The sequence below is a fragment of the Drosophila nasuta genome, chromosome X (assembly GCF_023558535.2).
Source record: "Drosophila nasuta strain 15112-1781.00 chromosome X, ASM2355853v1, whole genome shotgun sequence".
Classification (NCBI taxonomy): Eukaryota; Metazoa; Arthropoda; class Insecta; order Diptera; family Drosophilidae; genus Drosophila; species Drosophila nasuta.
In genome coordinates, this window is record NC_083459.1 from 23,061,589 (window position 1) to 23,073,935 (window position 12,347).

The following is a 12,347-nucleotide window of genomic DNA, read 5'->3' on the forward strand; positions in this document are numbered from 1 at the left end:
TCAACAACCCACCGCCATCTACCAAAAGGCAAGGAAACAGCTCAGCCACGGCTTCGGTTTCGGCCTCTCAACCAACCTCAGTCGATCCCAGCAGCAGCGACGACGACGGCGATGGCGACCGGCTGCGTTTGTCGAATATAATTTCCTCGTGCCGGATGTGACAATGAATACGCATTAATAAGTACACACCCACACACACACACACATACAGATTGCAGAGTCACACAGACAGGCATATCGACTGCATGTTTGTGTTTACAATTTTTACGCTCACACTCTCTCAGTCTCGGTCTCTTTCCCTCTTTGACTCGACCATTGCAAGCATTCTTTTGTGCACGTGTATATATGTATTTATGTGTGTGTGTATGTGCTTTCCGGTGTGTAAATTGATACGCCCGTCCGTTTATCCATCCGCTTCGTTCGTTAAGTCGCTCTCCCTCTCTCACACCAACACTCATCAGGCCACCTGCTGCAGCCAGCCAGCAGGAGACAGACAGCGAAGTAGACCAGTGAAGCATGTTTGTAGGTGGATTGGGAGTGGGTGCGAGCGAGACGGCTAGCAGCGAGCAGCGGGCATCGCAACCGCACAGCGAGCGCCATGAATGAATGGCTGGCTAATTTTGTAGAGACGCCATGGCACGCGCTTTTAACAATATTAATATGCACAATAATAATATAAATGCACTGACTGACGACTGACGACAAATGAAGGATAAGCCGCAGCTCAGCGCTCAGAAGATGATGGCCAAGAGTGGAGACAAAAAGGCGCAAATGCAAACAAATTTCCATTGTATGGCATAAGAAGTAGAAGAAGCGTGACATGGCAGTTGCTTTAAATTGGATTTGTCAACGCAGCTTCACGCTGCGCACTGCTTGTCTTATTGCTCTATTGTTGTTATTGCTCTACTACATGGACTTCTCTGGGTGTGTGTGTGAGAGAGCGACCGTGTGTGTGTGTAATATGATTATTTACATGCTGTCAGTGTTGCCATAATTTTTTTTTGTTCTCCATCTCCCACTGTTTTTGCTTGTCTCAGTTCTGCTGCTGCTGCGCGTGCAGTAAAAAGATGAAATTATATGATTTGAATAATAATTGAATTAGAAAATCATAGTCAAAGCCATGGCAATGCAGTGCAGTATGTCACGGCAGCCTAAGGCGTTCCTGTTTGAGTGTGTACACCCTCAAGTCGACGTGTCATGCATTTTTTTGTATATGCAAAAGTATTTAATTTAAAGGCGTTGTCGTATGCATTTTCTATTAGAACTATGTATCCTATAGCAGGTAGCTTATTGTCAGTTCATCTTATTGCAGGCAGCCAATAGCTTTGGCAGCGCATGTATCTTGTGTAGCAAGCAGCAATGTTTCAGGACCAAGGACCAATCGATCGCCGATAACAATTTGGTATATTGCATACTTTTTTGGTATCGAAATACTGCAAAGTTGTGGTCATTCGCGCCATTTTCGCTACTGCAAAATTATTCGCGTTGTGCCTTTCGCGATTTATTATAGTTATTAAAAAGTTATACGCGCAACTCGACTAATTTGGTTAGATTTAGCGTGTTCAATTTGTTTAAACGTCGTGGAGAATGCAAACACTCGCAATAAGTAACATCACTTAACAACGTCTCGACATCCAGGCGCGCGCGTGAAAAAAACGAGAAAAAGAAGAAAGCGTTGAAGAGGCTGCCAAGTGGCAGAGCGTACTTATAACTTTGGCTCTAATGCGCACGACATTTGTCGCCTTCCAAATGCTTAACAAGTTTCTGCAAATATCGACAACGGGCGCAGTCGAGACAGACAGACAGACATCATTACTTACTGCCGTCAACTCTATGACTCCCCCTAACTCTTTCTCTGTCCCTTTCACTCTCGCGTGTGCGTTAGGTCGTTCGTAAGTGTGTGTATGTGTGTGAAAGTGTTCGGTTCGGTCGTGTAGTTGTGCCTGTGTGCGGTGCAGTGCATTAGTGTGCGAAAATGGAAAGGAGTGGGAGGAGTGGGGGCTCTTGTAATCATGTGAATCCGTTTAAACTGTCGAAGTGTATTGTGCGTCATTATTCTCTTTCGTGCCATTAGACTTGAATAGTTTTTCAATACCAAAAAACGACAAATGCAAATCGCAGTTGACGCCGGCGCCAGCGCTGACGTCTCTGCTTATCGTTTGCAGTTGCAAGTATGCATGTGTGAGTGTGTTGTTGTGAGCTTCTGCCAGGGATGCATTTAGCAGTTCACAAGAAAAGACGACCTCGCTGGTGACGTCACTAATGATGCGATCACTGAAGTAAACAAGGTAGGCATCAAATCAAATGAATTAAGGAATCTCAAAATACGATATAATTTAAAACAGAATAAATTGCAAATTTGGATTTCATTTTGCGAAAATTAACGGAATGTGCACTGCACAATCTACCAAATATTTTGCTCTGGCGTTTTGCTGTTTTTTTTTGCATTTTGTCCATAATTGTGGCCAATTTTCTTTAATTGTTTTTATTGAGAGCCGCGTGTTGCCGCGCGCTCAATTCAACAATGCGCATAAATAAATCACTTAACAATTTTTATTGAGCCCCACATCGTGACGTGGCTGCCAGGCAAATTGCATTTTAAATGCACTCACACACATACATGCACACAAATTGCACTGTGTGTGTGTCTCATTATAAAGATCAATGGCAAAAATATGAATGCAGGCAATGCAATTGAATGTAAATTGTTGCGCTTTTGATAATAATAAGGCATGGACACAGCATAAACAACAACAGTAATAACAGTATAACAACAACAAAAGCCTATTTAAATATTAAGCGAATTTTTCTATGCAATGCCAATTTGTATCAATAATTTTTTTGAAATGAGCTTTTAATCGTTTTCCGCTATTCTGGCGCCCGAACAACTAGGTTTTTTTTTCATGTATCGTTTATCGATAACTATCGCTGGTTCAAGCGCACGAAAATAAAAAAAAATTAAGCAGTCATATGATTTTTTTATTTTAGTAGTTATTAAAAAAACTTAAAAGAAAATCTTTATATTAAGTTTTAATATCCTTTTAATGCCAATAAGCTTTTATTTGGTTTGTTTGTTTAAAATTAAAGTTTGGTAAAAAAATTAAAATTGTTAAAGATTAATATTAATATAATTAATAATCCAATTTCCGTTCAGAAAATTAAACAGATTTTATAATACTCAATTTGCAGTCAAGTTTTTGATTATGTGTTCAGATGCTCCCCTCAAAACGGCTTTTAACGATAACGTTGAACTTGCTGCAAATGCAAAATCTTAAGAAGAATTATGTAATATAAAAGCATAACTTACCAAAGTGATGATTCAATATATTTGTTTTGCACATACATATATCTTAAGGTATTTGTGTTTTAAGTGTCTTGATTAACAACATAATGCGTGTGTTTATAACAAATTTGAAACGTCTGTGTGTGCGTCTGCAAATAAATAGGTATTCATTATTCTCTGTATATTGCAGTACAGATTGCAAGACTTACGTGATTACTTTTTACTGCTTTCAATGTAAGTGTATGCGATATTCATTTAGAGAATGCAAAGATATGGTTACGTAAATGTCAGTTCTCAGTAGCAGTCCCTTGAGTTTATGAAGCCCTCGTCGCACCAGGCCCGTTTCTAGTCCGTGGTACCATCATAAAAAAAGTCACAAGGAACTCAGCGTGTGTTGAAAATTCAAAACTAAAAATTTTGATTTTGAGCTCTCGACTCGATCGAGCCGAAAACAGAACTGAGAAAAAAAGGGTCGAGATACTGTCTCAAAATAAGTCAAGGGCTACTTTGATCTCATACAATTGTGCTTCAAAATATACGCATACATTGATGTTCATAAAATCAACAATATTAGCTTCGACGTATACTTTTTGATGCTCATAGAATTGCTTAGTTTGAAATGAAATGCAATTGTGCAATTTGCATAGATGCTGTTGCTGAAATTTGGCAACAATGCGTTAGCTTATGTATAGAAGTTGCCCAAGAACATTATGTCTCGATTGGGATTCAAAGCTAGTTTGAACATATTCTTTCTTATAGAACGAATAGAAAGAGTATAAAAACCACTTGGGCGATTTTATGTTTCCCTATAGCGTGTTGAATCCAGATGGATGTCGTTTATTTGCCAACTCAAATTTATCAATTTTAAACAAACAACTACGTGAGCAACTTGTTTCAAGCAGCCAGAGAGTCAGACAGACAAGTCTAATGCATGCTGTTTTTTGAGAGCATCTCGATGTTTAAATTCAGCTTTCTTTGATGGTTTCCGTTGGAGCTTCTTTCATGGCCTCCTGCATTTTATTGAATAGCTCACGATCGATGCGTTCCTTAGCACGAAATACCTTTGATTGTATGTAGAATGAGCCGCCTGTTGCCTTCTCGTTGGCTCGAAACAGATGCTCATAGTTGCCCCGGATCTCTTCGATGCTGGACAAGTCCTTCACATTGAGTATTTGGAGGGCCTCGTTAAGGGACATGCCCTTCAGTGTCAAATCATGGCCAGTAGATTTATTTTTGATCATCTGATGGTGACTCGCCGCCGCTCGGGATGCCTCAATCTCCTGGCGAATCGCCTTGATGAAGGCGCGTCCAACAGATTGAGCACCATAAACGATGATGCGTGCAAAGTGTTTCGCCATGATCAAGCCCCTTACTGAACAGAAGTGAACAGTAGCCGCCTGTCTTTTTGGGATTGTGTGGTTTTTGAATAGATCTAGAAATTTTTGTAAAAGGTTCTCAACATTTATCTACAAAATTAACGAAATTATCGTATTGTTGTTGATATAAAACACATAGTATTTGTATTTCTGATTAAATGTTTTGTTTTCCTTTTTCAAATATAAATATTTTGTTTTTATATATTATATTTTGTTTCTTAATTTCAAATGATATCCAATTATGCAATTTGCATAGCTGTTGCTGAAATTTGGCAACAATGCAAGTTATTGGTAATTACTAAAATTGGCTTAGTAGTATTTCTAGATCTGATTAAACGTTTTGTTGTTCTTATTCAAATATAAATTATGATCTGTTTATGATTAAATTAATGCTGCCAAAGCTCAGGCTATCATAATAGATTATCTCGCGTGTTTGTGCTGACTTTGAAGTCGTGACTAAGCCGTATATTAAGTCCATTGATTGCTGGGATAAGTAAAACTCCTGCGCACAAGTTGTTCTTAGTTGTCTACGAGTCTGTGTGATGCTCATAAACAAATTATACGCAAAATTGACTGACTTCCGGATAGCGCAAGTTTACCATAGCACGTACAGACAGATAGACAGACGGATGGACGGAAGAAGGGAAGACAGAATGGAAAGGAAAGGGGGGATAGGAGGATGCCAGCAGTTGTGACCAGGACGATGTGATGTGATGTGTGCAGGGTATTAACATAATTACAATAATGACTTGTTGCCGGTCAATGTCAACGAGGGGCGGACCGACAAAATGCAATTGCAGACTATGGCATCCCGGACTTGAACTCGACTCCGGATTTTGTGTGGCCATAATTTTGAGTCAAGTTGTCAGCAGTTGGCATCATTTGCATAAGCCTCCTCCCAGCTATGCTGGCATCTTTTTAAAGCCAAAGGCAAATTCAAGTCTCTCCCTCCTCTCATTCTCTCTCGACTGGCCACATTGGCAATCACAGTGTGCCCAGACGCAAGCCGCAAATGCGCAACAATTGCAATTGCAAGTCTCGACTCGTAACACGCAACACGCAACTCGGGGAGTCGAACTGCAAACTGTAACTAAGGCCAACTCCATTTGCCGTTGAAATTCACAAACTGTAATTGATCACATTTGCGTTTGTCGTTTGATTTCATTGTCTTGTGCGTGGATATGTGGCGTTCCTTTTTTTTTTTTTTTTGTTGGTGTTGTTGTCAGGGCTTTGTCTGAGGGTCTGAAGGAGGAGTGGCAAGGATTTTGGGTCCTGACGCCTGCAGGCTGATAGTTGGAGGCTGGAGGGTTTTTTCGGTAACTGCTTCCAATTCCGAAAAAGCCACAGTTGATGGCCGACTGTTATTGTTGGTGTTGTGCCGCGCTAGCTCATTCATTATGCAAACACCTCCACGTTGCCTATCAAACGTGGCCCATGCTCCATGTCGTTGAATGCTCTTTGCCCCTCCGGTTTTTCTGGTTGCGCTTTACGATTAGTTGCCATTTAAACTGCTGTTACCAACCTCACCTCCTCTACCCTCCCCTGTGAGCCTGTTTCGGGTGGTCTGTCTCCTGGTCCGATGGCCGCGCCATAGCATTTTGATTTCCGCACTGCATCCGGCTCTTTTAATCCTCTCCCCCCAATAATAATGCGTACTCCAAACAAGTCGACAAGCTGGATATCCTATGATTAGTGATATAGTTGAGCGAAATCCGATTGTGAAATGTGCATAGATGCTGTTTCTGAAATTTGGCAACAATGCAAGTTATTGGTAGTTACTAAAATTGACTTGTCGACAAAATTAGTAGAATTTGTAGAATCCCAAAGTGATTATAAACTTTCATAATGAGATCCTATTTGTCTCTTAATTGCAAATGGAATCCAATTCTGCAATTTTCGTAGATGCTGTTGCTGAAATTTGGCAACAATTCGTTAGCTTATGGATATACAAATTGTTTGCAGTTACTGCAATTGCGTTATCTTGAAAAGTCGCCGGATTTGTAGGTTAGTAAAGTGATTATAACCTTTCCGGCAGTGTATACAAATTGACGAAACTGCAATGTGAATTGGAGGGTCGACGATAGGAGAGAGTGAGAAAAAGTGAGAAGGGGGCCAGCCAAAGTGGGGAGGGGAATTGGGGGAATGGCAACAAAAGCGAGCAGTTCACTATTTACCACACATGAACGTGGCATCTGAACGAGTACGTGAATGCGAATCTAAATCTCAATGTGAATGCGAATGCGAATGTGAACGTAAACGTGAATGCGAATGCGAAACGTGAATGTGGATGCGAATGCGAATGCGATGGTGAACGTGGGTGATGCATGGCGCTGAAAATGGTCAGGCCTAGTAGTGTCTGGTGTCGCATTCATTGCCATTCATTCGCTGCTGCCGTTTCGTGGTCGCCATTGCCATTGCCTATTTTCTACCCTCTAAACAGTAAGCTGTAATTAAAAGGGTATGATGAATACAAGTGAGCTGTGAAATTTAATGTGATAAGTGGAAAGTGAAGAGAACGAATGCAGGTTAGCAAATAGGACGTTGATAGAAGAATAGAATATCAAATTAAATCTAATCAAGAATAGATTGGAACATTAATTTGGATGTTGAATTAGAAAATTAGAATATCAGCATTGTTGAGAGAAAATGTAATCTAGTCATGAATATATCGGAATGTTAACAGTACAATTTTCATAATTTAAACATTAATTTAAAGTGAAGTTAAATTTGTAATGTTGCGATTTGTGAATGACACCTTGGGTTAAAGTTTTTTTTAATTTTTCGTGTATTTCTATAACCACTGCAATTATTATTGGGAAGTTTTTGTAATGGATCAGAGGGATAGCTTTTACGAAAATTAAAAAAATCGAAAGTGAGAAACATATGTTACAATAGGTTTTGAGAAGACTAATGCTTGTAGCATTATTATGTAATCTTCAAAATTTAAAGATGAGATACGTTAAACTAGGGTATCAGCTAGTCGCGCATGTCACATTCGCCGTGATGCACTCAAACTTGGTCTATTGCTGTCACTACTATCGTTGCTGTTGTTGTTGTTGCTGCTGCTGTTGCTGTTGTGGCTAACATGCAAGCTTAGGATTTGGAAAACAATTTCACTGTTAGTGGAATGTCAACGTCAGTTCCCGTGCTCGGCTCGATACGTTTCGCTTCGGTCCAGTCCTAATGCAATCCTCCCTCCCCAGAGTTGCCTCCCTCTGCTCAACTCAGCTCGGTTCGAGTCAGTTTGTCCATTGCCGATGCCTGTCTCGAAAATGGCAACTCGTTCGTGCCGAAACGTGAAATTGAAGCGCGCGACGGGCGCGCCCATCACTAATTAGTGATGTGCAATAATCGTGCGGACTGCACGCACATAGAATCGAGCGGGGGGAACGGGGAACGGAGAGAGGGAGTCCATTTGGTCATTGGGGTTCAGAGATTTGCGTGCCGTCGCTTTCAGCTTTCAGCTCCCACTCGGCGTTAGTTCGGCTCCAAAAACTGCAACATTGTTAATCAACTGTGCGTGTCGCATAAGTTGAATTTGTGTTCAGTTTCGGGCTTTAGTATACCTCTTAAATAGATTATATAGAAGTGTTTTGTTTGCAGGTTTATTTTGTATATTTTTTTAATGATATTATGAGTCATGTTTAAGCAGCTTTTGTTAAATAATATTTCAATAAATGAAGAAACATTTATATATTTAATTAACAAATATCGTAGGGTAACTGCTGCGCTCTGTTTCAAAACGGTTTCATTAGCAATCGAGTTTGGGTTTTGGATTTCGAGTGGGTTGCAGTTTGGCTTTGGTCAACTGGATGACTGCCTGCGAAAATGGGCTTGGTTTTTTGGGTGGGTTTTGGGGGTAGACGACTGTTGATTGAGGTCGAAGAGGGGGCGTTTGAGGTTTTTAGTCTTTTTTCGCTCGGTGTCCGGCTTAGTGCGATCTAAATAAGTGGAAAATTATTGTTGTCTCGAGAGTGGCTGAGAAATGACACTGATTACGATGCATTTAAAGGGACGTTAAACCAATTTAGGGGATTCCCCAGTTTATGTGGCATAACTGTATGCCAACTTTTTGACACTGAACTTGAGCGAGCTAACTCTAGATATTATTCAGTATATATTTGGTATAAATGTGATTTTATGAGGAAACTAATTAATGTTTTATATAGATATGCGATTTTTTGTGGGAAGCTAATAAAATATGTACATACATAGTTTAGTATATTTTAGTTTAGTATATTGGATACATTATTAAGTATATATATTTAGTATAGATTCTCCCAGTTTATATAGTTCAGTATGTTTTGGTTGCCGTATTTTGTTTAGTATTTCATTCGTTTTTTTACGAAATACTTTTCATTTGAACCTTATTCATATAATTTGCTTAAGCAGAAGAGTCACCTAAACTTATATTAATTCAATTTTAAGAAATACATGATATATTATGATAATTGGCGTACAAATATTGCAGTATTTTTTTTGGTTTCTTGCTTCACTGTTTTTTAGCTTCGATCTTTTTATTTATTTGCCATGTTTTCCCATACTGTTTGTTATTGATTTTTTTTTTGTTTCTCTTTGATTGTTTGGGCTGTGCGACAACTTGTCAAATGTTTCGATCTTTCGACATTAACTACATATGTTACACACACACACACACACACACACATACAACACTCACAGTAAGCGTGTGCTTGTGTGCGAGTTTTTGCTATTGGTTTTTACGTACAATTTGCAGCGGCGTGTAAATAAAAGAGCTGACATTGCAGCTCACATCTCTGCGTGTGTGTGTGTGTGTGAATGCAGCTGGCAATATGGTTGCATTAAATTGACCAGAAAAACAGCAGAGAGTAGCTGCCTAATTGAAATTTCATGTTCTGCAATAAGTGTAGAGATGGCGACAAGAGACGAAGGACGACAACGGGGTGGGGCGGTGCGGTGCGTGGTGGGGCGACAAAGGGCGTAAAGGGGCGTTAACTCGGTTCGCTAATACTCGCCGATTATCAAACACAACAATTTGCCGTGAGAGCGATACAAAAAAAAACTGAGGGAGAGAGCGAGAGGGACAAAGAGAAAGAGGAATGTGGAACGTAATTCGGATAAGCACTTTGTTTAGGGCATTAATCGCCGCGACAGCAATTTGTTACATCGATAGACGCGATAGATAATTAACGGAAACGACAAACTCGACCAAATTAAATATCGAACCACTAAAACTGTACAGCAACTGATTGCAACAAAGATGATTCAAGATACAAGGCTACTGCAATTTTTTGGTACACTATGATATAAATATATTTGTGTGTCATACTTTATCGATATACCAAATATAGCCTTTGGTATATTTTAATATTTCTTTCGGTATATTAATTTGGTATATTTTTTAGAAGTTTTTTGAAGATAATCTGTATGAATGTATTCTAAATCGATATACCAAATATAGCCTTCGATATTTTGAAATATTATTTTGGTATATGTTAATTCGGTATATTTTTAGAATATGGCTTTTTTGAATATTGTACATATCTATATATTCTAATTTAGCATTTTTTGGTATATTAATTAGGTATATTTTAAGAATACGGTATTTTTGACAAAATATTCCGCAAAGAGGAGGAAGTGTGTTATACAACATTCATACACGCATACAACATTCACGAGAAATTAATTAACCCAAAATTGGTAGCTCTAAATCTAGTCTTTAGTATATTTTAGTATTTTTGTGGTATATTTATTTGATATATTTTTAAAATACGTTTTTCTCTCAATTTCCTCCAAAGTTGATAGCTCTAATGTTAGTCTGCGGTGTATTTTTAGTATTTTTTGGGTATATTTTTAAATAGAAAGCGGGTATCTCACTCGACTTTCGTCTTATGTTTCTTTCTTGTTTTTTTCCTCTTTTTGATTGTGGAATCTCATAAATTCTCTATTAAATGCTTTGGTTTGAATTTTGAATGGATTTTTGTTACTATAGCTGATTTTTGAAGAATGATAATATCATAAGTAGGCAGCGTGTTGACGAGTCGAATTTGCTTAAACATTTTCTCAGTCAAAGCTGATACAAAAGCTGGTCAACAAGTCAACAACAGAAAATATTGGAAACAAAAATTGATAAATTCATAAACTTTTATTTTGTAAAGAGAAAGAGAAACAAGAAAAATAAAAAGAAAAAGAAAAGAACGATGGACACTGGCATGAAGCTGATGTATGAGGAGGAGGAGGAGACTTTGCTTATGAGCGATGCGGGCAATGATGAGGAAATGATGCAGCACGTGTCTGTGGCAGCTGCAGTGATGCAACTTGAAGCTTTGAACAATATGCAACTGAATGGGGAACCGGAAGCTGAAGCTGAAATTGAAGGTGAAGCCGAAAGCAAACTTCAGACTGGTGGCAAAGAGTGGCAGCCAGAGAAGCCGAGTGCATGTGTGCGCTTCCTTCTACGCATGGGCTTTGGGGCCATCATGCATCCATATGAGTATGCCAAGGTTCTGATGCAGTTGGGTCACGAGCCGCTGCCCGCTGTGGCAGCCACCAGCTGGCTGGGCAAGTCAACGTTGCTGCTGCCGAGTGTGCATCAATATTTGCGCTACATCAAGCACACGGATGGCTTCGTGGGACTCTATCGGGGATTGGGCGCTCGCTTCCTTAGCTGCGCCATCTCGGCCATGTTCTCGGAGAGTCTTGTTCACGTGTTGGGCATGTCACGGACCAGACAACGACGTCGCAAGCTCCATCGTCGCAGCAGTTGCTTTAAGGAGTACGCATGGAATCTGATGCGAGATGGCATTGTCGTCACCACTGGCTTGATCTTTTCGCATCCCTTTTATGTGATCTCGGTGCGTCAGATGGCTCAGTTCGTTGGTCGTGAGGTTGCCTACAACGATCTGCGCAGCAGCATCCATGAAATCCTACAGCATGATGGTCCTTTGGGTTTCTATGCGGGCTTTGTGCCGCGTTTGCTTTGCGATCTTGGCGTGCTCTTTATCACCAGCACTTTGAGTGCTGCTTGTGAGCGACTCTGTGTCGATCGATCGTCGATGCGACAAATGGAATACAATTCGGTGCTGTTTCAGTTTGGCGCTGTTCTCCTGTTGTATCCCCTCCAAGTGGTTGGCGCCTGCATGGCCTGCTCGGGCTCGGGGATTGCGGCTGGGGCTCCGCCCTTCATGCCCGTCTATGGCCAGTGGATCGATTGCCTCATGGATCTGTTTGCCCGTGGCGATCACTATCGTGGCGCCTTCATATTTCGTCGCACGTTGCCTCGCCTGCAAATGAATCGCATGCACGATGCCTTCCCTATTTCCCGCATGATTTGAGAGGTTTCATGGAGCTTGATGACGGTGCTTGGTTCATTGAGCGTATGCTTGATGATACTTTTCCCATTTTCAGCTTGATTTGAAAAGGTTCTATTAAACGATTGATTTAAGAAATAGCTTAGAAAATGTTATTACACCCGAAAATATTTTGATAGTATTGTTGTGCATTGTATAATATTTTATATGTCGTTTAGAATATGTCGATTAATCGCAAATTATTCACTTTTGCTTGGACATATACAATTTAGATTTCAAATCCTTAAATTAACATTCAATTTGAATAGAAAATTGATAAGCTGCTGCAGTTGGGTCTTGCGCTTTCGGCCTTGGTTGGCAATCTGGTATATTCTGTACTGTAATAAAATATTGATATAC

General features: G+C 39.9%; 2 protein-coding genes and 2 long non-coding RNA genes across 5 annotated transcripts in view; 2 read left to right on the plus strand and 2 right to left on the minus strand.

The window, feature by feature from the left end:
* Positions 1-2,153: 2,153 nt before the first annotated feature.
* Positions 2,154-12,347, plus strand: part of LOC132796453 (uncharacterized) — a 43,376-nt gene continuing 33,182 nt past the window's right edge. The window contains exon 1 of the long non-coding RNA XR_009633557.1: positions 2,154-2,288. This is a non-coding gene — a long non-coding RNA (uncharacterized LOC132796453). The remainder of the gene's footprint in view (positions 2,289-12,347) is intronic.
* LOC132796286 (uncharacterized) lies at positions 3,018-3,746 on the minus strand. 2 transcript variants are annotated; one of them, XR_009633544.1, is made up of 3 exons: positions 3,493-3,746; positions 3,308-3,432; positions 3,018-3,270 (listed from the first exon to the last, which is right to left on the minus strand). It is a non-coding gene; the product is annotated as an uncharacterized LOC132796286 (long non-coding RNA). The 2 variants fall into 2 exon arrangements; XR_009633543.1 differs by having other exon boundaries at positions 3,018-3,255; positions 3,493-3,742.
* LOC132796101 (mitochondrial import inner membrane translocase subunit TIM16) lies at positions 4,078-4,799 on the minus strand. The gene has a single exon (XM_060807144.1). It carries the CDS (start codon positions 4,639-4,641, stop codon positions 4,249-4,251), a length of 393 nt encoding a protein of 130 aa, XP_060663127.1. The 5' UTR covers positions 4,642-4,799; the 3' UTR covers positions 4,078-4,248.
* On the plus strand, positions 10,716-12,082 carry LOC132795664 (mitochondrial carrier homolog 2). The gene has a single exon (XM_060806520.1). The coding sequence runs from the start codon at positions 10,839-10,841 to the stop codon at positions 11,970-11,972; it is 1,134 nt and encodes a 377-aa protein (XP_060662503.1). The 5' UTR covers positions 10,716-10,838; the 3' UTR covers positions 11,973-12,082.